The following is an 18436-nucleotide window of genomic DNA, read 5'->3' as shown; positions in this document are numbered from 1 at the left end:
GATCTTATATCCACCCTGTTGGTATTGTTACAAGGATCCTGATCTTATATCCACCCTGTTGGTATTGTTATAAGGATCCTGATCTTATATCCACCCTGTTGGTATTGTTATATGGATCCTGATCTTATATCCACCCTGTTGGTATTGTTACAAGGATCCTGATCTAATATCCACCCTGTTGGTATTGTTATAAGGATCCTGATCTTATATCCACCCTGTTGGTATTGTTATAAGGATCCTGATCTTATATCCACCCTGTTGGTATTGTTTTAAGGATCCTGATCTTATATCCATTCCAGATTTATAAGATTTTATCTATAATCTATAAAAAAAACTATAAAGATTGTCTAGATTGTCTAAGTTCAGCAGCACGTCTATCTTCTCTCCACTTCTGTATTAAAACCATCATATCATCACTGATTTCTTGTTGTTTTTGATATGGCATGGCTTCAAATTCTCCTGGTTTTAACCTTTGACCTAACACCTCAACCTGGAATAAGTCACAAGTAAGATGACAAAAAAAAACCCTCCCAGTACAAACAAAATAGGCAGGGGCTGTATATGTTCATGTAAATTCGTAGATACAGTATCACCAGAAAAAGCATGAATGACCTTAAAGGGACAGATGCGCCATTTTGGGGGGTTGATTTGAGTCTTAAATATAGGTAAATAGCCTTCAGAAGTACTAGAAATGTACAAAAATTTCATTATTCCTTCAAAAATACCTCAAACTAGGGATTTTGCTCACTATTTCTATATACAGGTATGTCTTTTCTATATATGGCAGTGTTTCAAGAAAAGACAACTTGTCGTTTTAACTGTTAAACGAGGATAAAATATATATACGCAATTATACCTCAGCTCGTTTAATGTCCGCTATGTTCTGTTCAATATATTTATCTGTTTCTGATTCTATCATAAACCTGTCATCACCTTCCCCATGGGACACTGAAATCAAACAAAGTAAAATGTGAATATGTGAAAAAATTTGTTAGCTTCAGATGGAAGTTGAACATGAAAATCTGTAGAAAACCGACATGATTGATTTGGTTTTTTCTATAACGCATGATAGTCCAAAATCACTTCTAAATATATCTTATTCTGTTGGCTAAAACGACACTTGTTAAAGGGGCATTCTGGCTTTTGGTATGTCAATTGAATGAATTTGTGAAAACTATACACCAAAATCTAGAAAAATGTGTCCATTGACGTATCGCTAAGTTTTAACTAACAAAATATAGTGGATAATTTTCAAACGCTAAAATCATTTGATTGGTTGACAGTGTCATCATACTGACATATAATCAAGCCGTCTTTAGGCCCTAACTGAAGTGGCTGCTTATCAATACAGGATGAAAGTTTGGTCTAATTTCAATTAGACTGACTTGGTTGAAGATGATTCTACTTGGCGTAGTTGAAGAATGAATAAGCTAAGATAGCTTACCTATATCAACAGTTTTTCTAATTTTATTTAAGAAATCCAGTACTACATTCTGTGTCTGCTGTCGAGGTGTCTGTCCACGAGATGGGGTGTGAGTAGGTGATTCTAATATTACAGGTAAACCAGGACCTGGAGTTTGAGAGGCTGCTGTTGGTGGTGGAGGTAATAACACTCGACTTGAAATAGACAATGGTGATTGTGAACCATAAATGTTAAAATTTATTTTGGTTTACTCTGGATGTGGCATGTTTGGGCAAATGGAAAGGTGCAAAGATCAGCTCTTAGTTTTCTTAAGCATGGAAAGGCTTCGAAACTTCTTTTGTGGGTCACTGACTTAAAGGGATTGTAAAGAGGTTTTCTACATTTTTCATGTGTAACAGGGACAAAAAAAAATTTGCACCATTCTAATTTTCAATCAGACATCTGTGGTTCCTGCAATTCCACAAGAACTAAGTGTTTTATGATGACACTAACATGAAAGGAGCCACAGACGTCGGATTGGAAATTGATATGATGCTATCAGTTAACCCTATACACTTTAAACATTTAGAAAACCTCTTTACCATCTCTTTAAGCTAATACTATCGTACGCAGCCACTTTTATTACAAAATTTCGTCAGTCTCAAAATTTGTGTTTGAAAATCACAAAATAATATCAAAGCCAAAATATAAGCAAAAAATGGTAATCTAAGGTCCAGAAATTTTACCTGATGAAAGACATGGAACTGTTTACAGATGGTGTTGGTGATTTCTAGAAGAAAAATTCCAATCTTTTAAATATCAACATGTATGTACAGTCTGGATAAACAAAAAAATACTTTTTGACCTTTCTTGATCTTGAATTAATTATGGACATGTGAGACGTTCATAAATGAAAATAAAGGAACCTATCTTTAAAAAAAGAAATCTCATTTTGAATCAATCACAAAATTAAAAATTCATCAAATTAGGTTATCTCTTGATAATCTAGAGGTCAAAGTTCAATTAGGCGCAGTTCAATTTTTTTCATTTTCTTTGCGTAGCAGACGTCAAGTGCATACTTACCATAGGTTTATGTTGATATTTTAATATTTCCACTTCCATTCGTAATCTTTCTATTTCCTGTTGAGCTCTTCTTTCATTTTCTTCACGAAGTTTTCTTTCCTGGAGGTAAAAATAGTTTGTCAGAGTTTCTCATCTGCTTCATCATGAATTCAAGCAAATAAACTAACTTTGAAAGCTGCGGTGGCCAAGTGATTAATGTACTTTGTTCTTAACTGAAGCTATATGGTTTCGTTCCAGCTGAGTCAAGTATTTAAATTGATATCCCATGATGCATTTCACAGAAGCTGAACGAGTTGTCTAGCTGTTTTAAAAGTGATGCAGAACTAGAAACAGCTATGTGATGACCTTCACTGAATTTTATTTTGAAAATATGTCTGAAAGACCATATGGGCAAACAATTAGTACTTTTCTGGTCCCATAATAGACAGACAGACAAAGATATTTGAAGACCACCTTATGAAGCAATCATCTCACCTGGTATAACTGATCTTCTAATTGTAATCTCTCCTGTTCAACACGGAATCTTTCAGCTGCAGCAGCTCTCGTGTACTCTTCCTCTTCTTCTCTGAAAGATTAGAATTTTAATATCAAAGTGATTTTTAAGATACACGAAAACCAAGTGATGTCACTAATAGCAAAATATGCTTTATCATATAATGACTTAGTTTTTGTGAAATTGGAACCACAGATGTTTGACTGAAAATAAGAATGGTATAAATTGATGCTATCAGTTTCCCCAATAAACATAAATCTTTCTAGAAAACCTCTTTACAATATCTTTAATTCTTGGATATTACATGCAACCTTAAATGTATCTATACAAGACCAAATAAAGTTTAGTCACTCCTATAACTGATCTAGTCCTAAAAGAACTATCCACGCTGTATTTTTACAAAGATTCGATTTATAAAAATATATATATATAATTTTTCATTTGATATAAATGATATATAATTTTCCAACCTTTTCTCTCTATATTCTTGATCTCTTAAGTAATTTTTAGCATCTTTTTGTTGCTGCAATAACCTGTGGAGAAAAAAAAATGACTGCCAAGAATGTATAAATTTTGAGAGAATAACATGTATAAAAAAATAAATCTATATAGTAACCAATGAAAAAAAGCTACATAAATAATTTCATCTCCACTCTGTTAGAAACAGTGTCAGATCATGGATAGAAAATTAAGTAACCCACAGAAAAAAAACACAAAACATTTAGATCTGCAATTTAAATCAGATTTGCTATGGACAAAAGTTTTCTGAATAATAGCGTTTAAGAGTTATGTCCCATTTTGTGTGGTATGCATTACCTCTCTCTTTCAGCCTCTCTTTCTTCTCTTGCAGTCCTCCTATCTTGTGGTTTAGTGAAGGGTGGTATGACATCATTATGCCAGTGACGCCATGGTGGGTGGCTTGCTAAAAATTAAATGGAGATAATGTGATGTGTTAAGGGAGATACTGTGATGTGTCTAGGGAGATACTGTGATGTGTCTAGAGAGATACTGTGACATGTCCAGGGATATACTGTGATGTGTCAAGGGAGATACTGTGACGTGTCCAGGGATATACTGTGATGTGTTAAGGGATATACTGTGATGTGTCAATGGAGATACTATGATGTGTTAAAAGGGATATACTGTGATGTGTCATTGAAGATACTATGATGTAGGGAGATACTGTAATGTGTCTAGGGATATACTGTGATGTGTCTAGGGAGATACTGTGATGTGCCAAGGGAGATACTGTAATATGTCTAGGGAGATGCTGTGATGTGTCAGGGAGATAATTCAATGTGTCAGGGAAGATAATTCAATGTGTCAGGGGAGATAATTTGATGTGTCAAGGGAGATTATTTGATGTGTCAAGGGTGATAATTTGATGTGTCAGTGGAGATAATTCAATATGTCAAGGGAGATAATTTGATGTGTCAAGGGAGATAATTCTGTGTCAGGGGAGATATTTTTACTATTTTCTTCATAGATTTAAGAAAAATTTAGAAGATGTAGACAGGAAGGACAGCCATTTGCCTTTTATACATCATTTCAACTTATAAACTCAATACTTACCTTGTGTAGGATCTAAAACTGGCATAGCTGCTTTCTGATCTTTGGTTAACATTGCAAGTAAGTCTCTATAATGATGTCTCTTCACCTATTGATAAAAAATATAATTTCCATCAGAAAAATGATTCCTGTTACTCACTGGGGGCTAAAAGATTTTTAATCATTTAGCTTTTTATACAATGAAATATCCAAACAAAATTTTTAAATACACCACATGAACAGGGTTTGTTCTAATATTTCATTGATTAAAGGCAAAAACAGTCTATCTAAATTAAATTTAAATGTTTCTGGTTTTTTTTAGCTTTTATTTTTGATAAGTATAGCCACTTAAGTTAGGGTCTAACGACAGCCTTCTTGATAGTTCGACAAATTACCCTTTCGGCCTGACTTGATGACGTCTGCTTTAACCAATCAAATTTCTACCCTCTCCAGCACTGGTATTTTGTGACACTGTGTTTATTAGGCTAGGTCAAAAGGTTATTTTGAGGGCTGTCATTAGACCCTAACTGAAGTGACTATATTGAAAATAAAAGCAAAATAATAAAGAAAACGAAAGTTTGGTATATTTTAATTAGACGAAAAGGAACTACATGTACATGTTTTTGAACCAAAATGATTTCCAGTCTACAATTTGTTTCAAAAATGTTAATACAGACCTCATATTGAAACTGTGGTATTGTCAATTTTGGAGATTCTTCTGCTATTATGTTTTCTAGTTCTGTTGGCTATAAAATAAGAATTATAAACATTGGGTACATCAGAAATCAACTTGTGTATTTTTTCATTCTTTAAGAATGACGGGACAATCCAATCACAAACTCAAGACAATATTACAGAATAAGTACAATACTTTAATAATGTAAAAGAAGTGTGCTCATCGACCTTATTGACATGTCGGCCATATTGAATTCAGAAAGAGGTTCAGAACACAAACAAACAATGGTAACTTGTGTCAAAGCATAAAATCTGCACCTTAACATCATTAAATTTGGAATTGATTAAGCTATTTAACGATACTTTCGGATGAATTTTACCTTCCCAGAAAGGGCAGATTTAAGTTCATTTTCTCTCTGGTTAGTGAGTGACATCATAAAGGCTATCTTCATATGATGTTGCCATCTTATCAATGGCTGACATAATTTGCATTATAAACCTCGCTTTCAGTGTCCAAAATATGAGGTCTATTCCATAATATTGTCTAGTGTCTGTGATATGTACTCCTCACTTCAAATGTTGTTCAAGTCTCATGGCAAGACTATCCACACAATATTTCCACAAATTTAGGAAGTAAACTTACATCATTACAGTTTTTAAGATATTCTTGTAATAAACCTAACAATGTAGCTGTTACCACTGCCAACCATTCAGTACCAAACCCTGGGATATCTAGTCCAATTATATACTGATCCCATACATAGAGTAATACATCCATCTTCAGATAACCTAAAATATAATGACAGATAACCTAAAATATAATAATACATACATCTTGAGATAACCTTAAATTATTGTAACAGATAACATAAAATATAATGATATAATCTTCAATCTTCAGATAACCTCAAATATAATAACCCTTCTATCTTGAGATAACCTTAAATTATAGTGACAGATAACATAAAATATAATAATACAATCTTCAATCTTCAGATAACCTCAAATATAATAACACTTCCATCTTGAGATAACCTTAAATTATTGTAACAGATAACATAAAATATAATAATACAATCTTCAATCTTCAGATAACCTCAAATATAATAACTCTTCTATCTTGAGATAACCTTAAAATATAGTGACAGATAACCTAAAAATATAATAATACATTATCTTCAGATAATCTAAAATATAATAATACATCTATCTTCAGATAATCTAAAATATAATAATACATCCATCTTCAGATAATCTAAAATATAATAATACATCTATCTTCAGATATCCTTAAATTATAGTCACAGATAACCTAAAATATAATAATTAATCAATCTTCAGATATCCTAAAATAAAAACCCTCAATTATGGTGACAGATAAAACGAAATATAGTGAGATGACCTAAATATATAATAATGCTTCCATCTTCAGATAACCTTAACGGCCTATATTTTATAGTAACCATAATGTATCTTAAGAGGAAATGCCTTACTTACCAACAAACACAGCTCTAATGAATGGTCTTATTAACATTGTTAAACCTTCTGTTAACACTGCTTTTGAACTGGCTTCAGTCTTTTCTACAATGATACAAGGATTTTGTCAGTCATGGAGAATCTCTGTCTAAATATCGACTATGAATTGTGGGATAGCGAAACCGAAAGAAGAGTGCAATGATAAATGATGTCTTCTGAAATTATGAAACTGACGATACCCGCTAGTAAAAGCGATTTTGATTGGCTATGACTACCAACAACTACCTAGTTTGCGATATCGGCATCAGCGAACTTTAACTTGTCATCTACCAACCAACTAGTATGCAACCTTGATTATAATTGAGACAGAAAAAAACAATAGCAACGAAATTAGTAATTTCAATTAGATTGATCCTGATGAGGATTGTGTATCCAAAGCATGTGTTGGTAACAAGAGTTTCTTTTTACTGAATACATGATAATTACCTTGAGAAGGAACATAAGCAGAACCAATAATTCTTGGAATTTCTGGATATAACTTTTCTAATATAACTAAAACTTTATTAGAGAATGCTGTCATTTCTTCATTGTCTGTCTGTAAAATAACAAAATATTTATTTCCAAATTTCATATTTTATGTAGGATGCTATCAGTGTCCCCTCTACACATAAGAATTTTAGAAAACTTCTTTACAATCCCTTTCAAGGAAAGACAAATCCAGTAGCAGAATTGATCGGTGTTCCTCAAGGGTAAACATGGTTTGTCTTGCTAGCAACACCAGTCACAATCTGAAAGTAATTTCTGTTTTGATCTTAAAACTTACCTGAGAGCCTGAATCTGTTATATAACCTGGTTTAGATTCATTGAATGTTAAAAATTCTTCTACTAACATGGCAACAACACGATTTGGTGCTGGTTCGTTTCTGAAAATAATGTCCAAGATGGATTTATAATTTCTCATTAAAATATTTCCTCTTATGAAATGTTCATTAGCTGCAATCAAGGTATTGCAAATAATAAAACATTTTTCCAAAACAAAAATCATGTGACAAATCGGCATACACAATGTTTTGTTTGAACAATGTCCATTGTGTCAGCTAATGAAAATGTGTTTCAACGGACAAAAATCAGAAAAAAGACCCACCTTGAAAAGTTAGGAGCAGCAACTTGAACAAAAGGAACAATTAACATATAGTCCATATCTCTGACTCTTGTTTTACTTCTCTGTATAGCATGATTATATGATAGAACAGCCTTCATTGCATAAAATGCTCCTTTTTAAAGAGAAAAAAAACAGAATCCACCTTTAAATAAATAACAAAAATATTTCCTGACATAGAGTTGCACAGCTGATTTTTCTGCACTAATGATGACAAGTAAACCCGACTTATGATGACAAGTAAACCCAACTTATGATGACAAGTAAACCCGACTATTGAAGACTAACGATGACACATAAACATTACTTATGACACCAAGTAAACCTAACTAATGAAAATGAGTAAACCTGACTAATGATCACAAGTAAACCTGACTATTGAAGACTAATGAAGACACGTAAAACTTACTAATAATGACAAGTAATCCCGACTAATCATGACAAGTAAATCAAACTTATGATTACAAGTAAACCAATTTAATGATGACAAGTAAACCCAACTAATGATGACAAGTAAACCTGACTAATGATGATAAGTAAACCATAAAAAATGATGACAAGTAAACCTTAGTAATGAAGACAAGTAAACCCAATTAATGACAAGTAAACCCAATACAATCGTTAAGACAAAAGGGCTTAAAACTTTAAGGAAAAGAAACAAAGATCCTACCTACTGAACCTTTCAACTCATCAAATGTAGGTTCTGATAATAATAGTTGTTCACATTTTCGTGATATATCTAGATCATGTGGTGATATACAACTCTTTCTATCAGTCTTTAATAATTCTAAATAGGTTTTACGAACTGAAATATACAAGAGTTACAAACAAATGATAGGTGTATATTAAAAGGATTTGAGCCCAAAAGAATTTTGACCCACAAAAAAGCAGAATGTTCCTTTAACCACCAAAAGTCATTTTCAAGTCAATTTTCAGTTCAGTTTTCAGAAATTAATTTGTAGATTATTTCTGTTATGAGTCAAGATAGTAATTTGGACTTTCTTAAATCCCTTTCATCGATGATATCACGTGCGCTACAGACTGTACATGTTGAAATCATGACATGTCATATCAATAGGTAAGTGAAAACATAACATTTTCTATGAACAGTTTTAAAGTAGATTTAAACATGGATTGGTATTAGTGTCATATATTTAGAATTCATTTGTACTTACATTTAGTGTTGCTAAGATACAGCCTCCAAGCAAGTTGTCTCATAGTAGGAGGTAAAGGTTGGTTCAGACAGATATGGAGTTTGGATTTGAATTCTGGCCATTTTTTCAATAAACTTAATGCCCCTTCTTCTGCACCTTCTATAATTAAATCTGATTTGGTGTCTATGGGGTAATCCTCTAGTAACTGTTTAGCTACATCATTATTCAGATGTTGATCTAACAGATTGGAAACTTTTCCTGATACATTTTTATACACATTACCTGAAATAAAAGAGATTGGCCGTAATGTGATAGAAGCTGTTTGCATTTCACATGATATACAACTTTAACAGTTGTAAGAGTGGTTGTCCTACTCAAGTTATTCATGTGTTGTATTTTTAGCATATCATATCAAAGATGATTTCTCCAATTATTAAAACCTTTATGTGATTAGTATTAGACTGTAGTAAATCTCAATGAAAGCACTAATTAGTGTTGTTCCATTCTATACCATCAGTAACTGTGTAAGCAAAAAATTACTAGACCGCGAGATATTTTGACAGTTGTTGGTTGGTGTAGAGACAGAAAAACTAGGCCGGTTTATGGGAATTTTTCTGCATTTCCAAAGGTGCCGGGTCCTAAGAGGTGTGGAAAATCTCCATAAAACGCGGCCTAGTTTTTCTGACTCTACTCCAGTTGATAACTGTCGAAATATCTATCAGGAAAAGGAATAGAGGCAGATGTTTCAGACTAGATACTACATGCCAGGTCTGAGCAAGTTCTTGTTTCATCTATATCAAGATTCTATGAAATATTTCAAAGATGAAAGCTTCTCTTTCGATTTCTCTAGGTCTGAACATTTGAGAAGAATCAATTCCTCGTCTGATATCTTCTTTCATTAAATATGCATTATGTTAAATATCGATACCGGTACATGATTTGAAGAATGAGAAACGTGCTCACTTATCAAGACTTGTTATATCTATCAAGCTAATATATTGAAAACCCAAATCAGCTTAGAGTTCAACTTTTCTCAACTGTTCCAACATCTTCTTGCTCATAAGCTTGTCTGTTTATTTCAGAGTATAACATACTTTCATAATGGATTATCATGGATATGGTATTGAAAGTGTCATACTATTTGTCTTTTCTACTGAAAGTTACTTTACCTCCTTCTATAGCCTTAGTTGCTCTGAGCATAAACAGTTCCTTTTCTGGTTCAGATAAATCAGTAAAATATTGAACATGACTCTCTGTTAGTTGTTGTTGTATAGCATCATGTAATTCCTTTAGAAATGAGCTCCATTCCTTGGTAAAAAAAAAAAATAAAGTATCATATGAATGTATAAAAATATTTGTTATTACTATATATCTGATATAAGCTTAAGCTAACTTATTCTACACAGATGGTTTGAGCTTGTTTCTTAGATACATATCAGCAATAATCCGAGGCCCTGTGTACTACAGGCTGTGCTCTTTTAAGATCTTTCGACAGTTGGAAATCGAAAAAGAGCAGGCTAAAGCTGCTGTCCTGGCAAAATTTCCCTCATTGCACCCTGCATGAACTTGCCTGTTTTCATTAGCCAACAAGGTGCAGAAAAGTAGAACGTAAAACTCCATTCATTTCATTTTTATATTATGCACATTAGATGTAGGCTTTACACATTTAGATTTCAAATGGCCAATAAGCTTATATAATATATGATCTGCTTGCAACATAAAGTGATCTTTTTTTCATTTGAAACATAAAAGCATAATAAAAACTATATCAGGTTTAGTTAGGTTAAAAAACCTTTCCAATTTAATCTTTCACAACTAGCTATAAGCTCATTCACATTACATTACGATTAGATTAGGCCTATAAATCAAACATATCTTGTTGATCATGGCCATATCTTTTACAAAACCATGATCAAATAATATAGGATTGTTGGTGATCTTTAGAACAAATAGATTAAATCACTGGAAATAAAATATTGGGTTTAGTTTAACCCTAACCAGATGTTTTAACCTGCATGATTAGCCTATAGCTCTACCTCTAGATGCTCACAGGTCAAAAGTAGAGAGGGGTACTGTCTAAACTCGAGTTATTAAATATTAATAAAGGCCAGACACTTATTCATACGACTTATTTAATAATTCATCTTACTGACTAACACAATCAATACAGACAGATTACCTTTGATTTCGTGATATCATCTTTACAATTCAGTAACCACTTGGGAAATCCTTGAACAGTCGCCATTTGTAAACAATGTGGCTTCCAAGACAAATTTGTATCCAATAATTTTATTGGTTTGCTATAAATAGCGTCTAATCAAATTTCTCCTTTTAACTAAGAAAAGTAGGTCAAAGTGAAAATATAACATGGCTGCTTTCGAGAAAAAGATTTTGTTAATTTTGACATTTTGTAAGTTTTATTGTTTATTTATACATTGTCTAACATTCTAAATTGTTGTTTATACTTCTAATTTTTTTCTTCAATATCTTAGATCTTTTCCAACATCCATTTTTCATTAGATTCAGCACTAACTCATCTTGCGAAAGAGTAAGCATCAACTTTCAACTTGAAAAACGAAAGTAAAGATTTTCGAATTTGATTTGTTTCAGTTCTTGTGTCAGAAGTAATGAATGAAGATGGAGGAAATCTAAACAAATCTTCACAAGGTGAGAATTTAGGTTTTTAAATGTGAAGTTTAATTCTCTTATTTTTACAAATTGTTATTTGCTTCAGCGACCAGTTTATGTAGAAGGGATTGAATACTTACAAAGGTTTGAGTCTCAGAAGGTCTGACCAAGGAATCAAATTTGTCTTGTTTTGAGGGGAATATGACTTAAAGGCACCAAATCAACTAGAAGACAACATTCCCCTGATTGATGTATAGGCTAAGTCTGCCACAATATAAAAGGCAGTGTTTCAACCCAGCGATAGAGAGAGGTGTTTCTGTACAATCATTGATTTTATATTGTAGATGATATAGAGTTAAAAGATTTAGTTTTTATAGTATTAAGCCAACCTAATACTTATCATAAACAAAGAGCAAAATTATTTACTGATCATTTTCAAAACCAATTGACAGAACTATCACAGGTAAGTCAATGAAATGAAGTTATCAGGCTGGTAAGTTAACTCAACTGAGCTCTAGGGGAATGTTCAAAAGATCTGCCAAAATGCCCAATTGGCAAGTAAAGTGCTGTCCTGCCAAAACTTTCCACATTGTATACTGCATGGCATTGCCCATCTTCATGTGGAGAAAATCTAAAAAGAATTGTAGATTTAGAATTTTGCATGTTGATTTTATCAAAAGAAATCACTAGAAATTGATTTTATTTCAGGAAAATAAACCAGAAGTATATTTGTTGCATAAAAAATGGCCGTCAACTGGAAGTTGGACTATTCTGTCTATAATTCAGAGGTAATTTTGTACAAAGTTTTGTATTTGACTAAAATGTTTGACTTAAAGAAAGAATATTTTGCCCACATTATAATTTGTTGGCGATATAGGTGACAATTTATGTCTGAATTTTATTAAATAATGTGTCTTTGTTTAACTTAACAATATCTTGCACACATTAGATTTTTGGTATGATTTGACACAGATAGGTGACTACCCTTGATATACTGAAAATGTATCAGAAAAGTGGGCGTATCTTGCTAGGCAACCACTTGTTCTATTTATTATAGATTTTAAACATTTAAACTTACTGCATGTATAGAAACAGAATATTCTAAATAAAAAGAAAACAGATGCAATAAGTGGGCATCACAAACTATGGTAACTCAAATTTAGAGTTTCTTACAGTCTATTTTATTTATTTCATTACGGTACCTATTTTAAATATTTCAGTCTCAATGAATTATTTAAAGATAAGGCCTGGATTATTTTTGTTGAAGAAGAAACTAGAATAGATTTAAAGAGAATACTACAAGTTTTAGAAAAATATTCTCACAAGCAAGTAGGTACCACAGCAATATTAATTATGATTTTATGTGCTGTTTTGGTTGGTTCTGGCATATCGGAACTTTTATTCACAGGGATAACAACTAAATATATTCAAGAGGACTCTGTTTACCAGCTGATTTTTCGCAAAACCTTATGTCATTGATCTTTCTAAGATTATCCATGAAGAATGGAATGAAGAGAAAAGACCAAATCAGACCAAACTTTCAAATTAACCTAAACTGATAAACAAAATCACAAAATTCCAGCACCAAAGAGGGTAGAAGCAGACATCATCGAGTTAGGTCAAAAGGTTAATTTTACAAACGTTCAAGATGGGCTGTCCTTAAACAATAACTGAAGCAAATTTTAACCTTCTAATTGTTCTGTAATTCTCTATTTTAGAAATATTTTCTTGGTAAAGCCTTATATGATAAAAGTGCTACCATTATTCACCATTTTGCATTTTTTGAAGATCCAACAGTATTTAAATATCCTGATCCTGCAGCAGGGATGTTTTTTAGTCAGGGTCTATTACAAAGGTAAGATTTGATTGGTTAGATAAGGTGATGTAACAGATAGGGGAGTGGCTAAAATGATTGTGACAGATATGTATTTTGAAAGGCATAACCTATCACCCATTCCCGCAGAATTGCATAAATATTCAGAGTAATTGTTGATTACATTCAGATGTCATTGATTACATCAAGGTGACAACAACATGTAATTTTAACTTCTTCAAGAAGACTTCCACAGATAACTGTGCCGAGAACGCTTGTCATTAACACTACAACTAAAGAACCATTCTCAGACTACTTGAATATACTGTAATGTAAATTAGCAAAAGCTTTTGCAGCCTCTTCCAGACTGAGAACGGAACGCTTTGTAGAGACCTGTTGTAAAAAGGGCTGTAGACATCTGATTGCCTAGCAGAGTATAATCGATCAAGCTATCTAACTAGTTCCTAATTAATTAATTGATGTCACTATGATTTAAAAAAGGCAAACTTCAAGGAGACTGTCATATTGTCAGGCAGTACTATAAGAGGTTTAGTATAGTACCAGTAGATTCTTGGGAATGGTAAATTTTAAATACAATGCTTCTTTCTTTGTGTGAAACTGTACATTTTATCTTTTTCAGCCTATCAAAACGTCTGTCTAAAGATGAAATCAAAACTGGTTTTACAATAGATTTTAAACATGAGGTAAAAATGCTTTTGATATTTTTGTATCACTTATTTTATATTGGTGTCAATGTTTGCAGTACATACAATCATTTTTATACGCCCACATCTCTCTATGCAGACATATATTGCCAGCAACCCTGTCCGTCTGTCCATCCAACGGCAGGGTTATTGCCCTTGCCCCAAAATCTTGAATATTTACCATTCGCATGCCGTGGTGGGTGTATATGGCTGTGGTCCACTATCTTTAGATTCTGAGATGGAGAGAATAGTTTAAAGAATATTTTAGATAGATTGAGCTTTACACTATATTTTTTGCACAGGCAGCATCCAGGGTGAAATTTTATCTGGAGAGCAACTGGCTTAATCTTTTAATCATTAACAGTTGAAGGCTTCACTCATATCAAAATTCCTAAACTATGCAAGGATATATCTCAAGAAGTTCTGGTTTTATTCCTAAACTAATTTTGCCAATGTAAGGAGTTGTTGCCCTTGTTTTATTTCAGTTAGCAATGTTTATTAACAATGAAAATAAAGGGGTTAATTTAACAGATGTAAAAGAATTCTGTACAATATCTGATGATAAAGATTGTGTAACAACATCACCATTTATATTTCCTAAATGTGTAAGTATGAACTTTAACCCTTACAATTATTGTATTATTAAAAATCAGTACAAGCATAACAATTCTGTCAATCTAAAATCTCATTCAAAGAATGGCTAAACGAGTAAAAGTTGTGAACTCCTCTAAACTTAAGTACCATCAGGTGTTTCAAATAGTAAACATGATCTGATTTGTGCGCAAACATAATTATTGTGGACACTATAGAGAACTATTTTCTTGATGGCTTTTGAAGAAACTTGGTGTGAGTTTTTGTAGTCATCCAAGAATGAAACCTATTCATAATCAGAAAATCAGTTATTGCCCTTGTGTGGTGTGAACACAATAAAAAGCTGGTTTCTTGACGGATTTTACGAAACTTGGTTTGAGTCTTAGTAATCACCCAAGGAAAAACCATATTAAAAATTGAATTATTTAGTCAAACTCACTGATAAGGATCAAGAATTGAACCCAAAGTACTGATCTCAGTTCTTATTTCAGGGACCAGCTATACCAGAAGAAGATTTATATATTGGAGTTAAAACTTGTGAAAAATTTCATAAAGACAGAAGTAAGTTTGTAATGAAAAGGATCTCCCTTTGATCATTTCAATATACTTTTATTATCATTCATTAGTCCAGGAGTTTTCAAACTTCTTTTTTCATTCTGTTACCCCTTTCAGGATACCTTGAAAGGGACAGGTGTGTCATTTTTTGGACCAATCATACTTTAGTCTCAGAAACGGGAATTTTTTAGCAAAGCCAATCAGTGATAGTGTTCACAGCTCGCTGTCGAAAGTCTCCAAGGATGAAACAAACAATAACCAAATTTTCAAATATATGTTTTAGTACCAGTGGTAAAAGGAACCTGGGGTAAAGAAAATATAGATACAGAATATTTTAGTGAGACAGAAGATAGCTCTATACCTACCATAAATCTCGGTGTAGCTAATACTGAGAGAGGTATGTTTGTCATAAATCCTTTCAACACTAACAGCCATTGGTCAGGTATATTTCATCCATGTGCCACCTCTAGGTTTTTTTTCAGATACCCGAGATTTAACATCAGGCTTCACCATTCTCCTTGACAAAGTTAAACCTTCCGAGCAAACTAATTTCAAGGTTTTCAAGGATGTCATGGTCATAGCATACCAAAGATGTCTATACCAAGGATGTCTTTGGCATAGTATACCAAGGATGTCTTTGGCATAGTGTACCAAGGATGTATTTGGCATAGCATACTAAGGATGTCTTTGGCATTGCATATTAAGGATGTCTTTGGCATAGCATACTAAGGATGTCTTTGGCATAGCATACCAAGGATGTCTTTGGTATAGCATACTAAGGATGTCTTTGGCATTGCATATTAAGGATGTTTTTGGCATAGCATACTAAGGATGTCTTTGGCATAGCATACTAAGGATGTCTTTGGCATTGCATATTAAGGATGTCTTTGGCATTGCATACTAAGGATGTCTTTGGCATAACATACCAAGGATGTCTTTGGTATAGCATACCAAGTACGTATATGTATACCAAGGATGTCTTTGTCACAGCATACATAGGATGTCTTTGCCAAAGCATACAAAGGATGTCTTTGGCATAGCATACCAAGGATGTCTTTGGCAAACCATACCAAGGATGTCTTTGGCAAAGCATACCAAGGATGTCTTTGGCAAAGCATACCAAGGATGTCTTTGCCATAGCATACCAAGGACGTCTATGTATACCAAGGATAACTAAGTTAAACTATAGCTGTAACTTGTTTTTGTTCTACCAGGACATTGTGAGAAGACTATATCTATCATTAGAAGATTTATTAATGAAGATAAATATAAAAATAAAAAATGGTTATTAATAGCTGATGATGATACTGTAATAAAGTAAGACACAGTTCTCAATGCTCAAGAACTAGGATTAACATGTTTGATATGTTATTATAGCATATTTCTCACATGCAGTCAATTTCTAATTAGATCAAACTTTCGTTTCATTCTTTATTAGCTTTTATTTTTAATATAGCCACTTCAGTTAGGGTCTAATGACAGCGTTCTTGAATATTCGTCAAATTAACCTTTTGACTTAATTCGATGATGTCTGCTTTAACCAATCAAATTTCTACCCTCTCTAGTGTTGGCATTTTGTGATGCGGTTTTTTAGGTTGTGGATATGAAAAAGCATCGAATCATTTGGATTTGAAAAATAAACTGAGTGACCATGTGGGAAGTGCTGATTGAAATCTTAAGGCAATAGGCTATGGACGCTCTTGTAGCAAAATTTACCTCATTGTACAATTTTTTTCAGTCTGAAAAGATTACGACGTCTGCTGTCTTGTTATAATTCAGAAGATAAAATAGCTCTTGGTGAAAGATATGGTTATGGTGTATCAAAAGGTTTTGGTTATGATTACATCACAGGGGGTGGGGGGTAAGTCTACACTTTGATCAAATCAAGTGCAACTCAAAAGCTTAATTTGATAAGTAATGCTTAACCATTCATTAACATCTAAGTGCATGAATTATACCTTGAGATCATTCCTTCTGTTTGTAAGATAACAGATAAAAAGCTATAAAAATGATTAGGTAACAATCATATTCGAAACTTAACTCAGTATGATTTTAGATTTCCAGTCGTCTGATTGGTCAATTTGGTTGTCTTGTCTAATCAAGTTACTGTTTTTCAGAATGAGGCTCCTGCTCCTCATTTTGAAATAATAAATTGTAAATGACAAATCTACTATCAATCTATGTGACTCTGCCTAATGGGAACATTGCTTAATTACAGATCCAAGATGCCTGCTAACTGTAATGTTGATATTTGTTTCTACATTTCAGAATGATTTTTAGTCGACCTGTTGCTAATTTTATATCTGAGAAGTGTTCATGTCCATCTATAGATTCACCTGATGATATGATTATAGGAATGTGTTTAAATAGATATCATATACCTATAACACATAGTAGATATATACATCAGGTAATAAATAGATATCATATACCTATAACACATAGTAGATAATATACATCAGGTAATAAATAGATATCATATACCAATAACACATAGTAGATATATACATCAGGTAATAAATAGATATCATATACCTATAACACATAGTAGATATATACATCAGGTAATAAATAGATATCATATACCTATAACACATAGTAGATATATACATCAGATAATAAATAGATATCATATACCTATAACACATAGTAGATATATACATCAGGTAATAAATAGATATCATATACCTATAACACATAGTAGATATATACATCAGGTAATAAATAGATATCATATACCTATAACACATAGTAGATATATACATCAGGTAATAAATAGATATCATATACCTATAACACATAGTAGATATATACATCAGGTAATAAATAGATATCATATACCTATAACACATAGTAGATATATACATCAGGTAATAAATAGATATCATATACCTATAACACATAGTAGATATATACATCAGGTAATAAATAGATATCATATACCTATAACACATAGTAGATATATACATGAATTTGGTTGTGGTTGTTAGAATTCTATGTTTCTCTATCTATTTAAGGCTAGACCAGAAGATTACAGTGAAGAGTTTCTGTCCAACCAACTTCCTGTCTCCTTTCACAAACACTGGAATGTCGACCCTTATAAAGTTTATCAGTTATTAATGGAAGGTGATTTACCAGAACACGATGAATTATAG

General features: G+C 32.5%; 2 protein-coding genes across 2 annotated transcripts; one reads left to right on the top strand and one right to left on the bottom strand.

Annotated features, from left to right (window-relative positions):
• Positions 1–334: 334 nt before the first annotated feature.
• LOTGIDRAFT_171946 (hypothetical protein) lies at positions 335–11235 on the bottom strand (the record flags this gene model as incomplete). The annotated part of the gene is made up of 19 exons (XM_009048515.1): positions 335–490; positions 857–948; positions 1445–1617; positions 2149–2192; positions 2486–2584; positions 2960–3050; positions 3449–3511; positions 3795–3900; positions 4551–4635; positions 5204–5272; positions 5845–5990; positions 6699–6782; positions 7164–7272; positions 7501–7600; positions 7822–7951; positions 8507–8641; positions 9012–9272; positions 10160–10298; positions 11170–11235. 19 exons carry the CDS (start codon positions 11233–11235, stop codon positions 335–337), a joined length of 2148 nt encoding a protein of 715 aa, XP_009046763.1.
• Positions 11236–11964: 729 nt separating this feature from the next.
• On the top strand, positions 11965–18436 carry LOTGIDRAFT_138251 (hypothetical protein; the record flags this gene model as incomplete). The annotated part of the gene is made up of 12 exons (XM_009048514.1): positions 11965–12081; positions 12327–12406; positions 12839–12947; positions 13337–13473; positions 14072–14135; positions 14621–14740; positions 15218–15287; positions 15565–15678; positions 16496–16598; positions 17020–17142; positions 17550–17691; positions 18299–18436. Coding segments are annotated over 12 exons (1317 nt in total), but the record flags the coding sequence as incomplete, so codon positions are not given.

Source organism: Lottia gigantea (genome assembly GCF_000327385.1).
Source record: "Lottia gigantea unplaced genomic scaffold LOTGIsca_123, whole genome shotgun sequence".
Classification (NCBI taxonomy): Eukaryota; Metazoa; Mollusca; class Gastropoda; family Lottiidae; genus Lottia; species Lottia gigantea.
The sequence above is the reverse complement of the archived record's forward strand: the minus strand, read 5'-3'. Positions and strand labels throughout refer to the sequence as shown.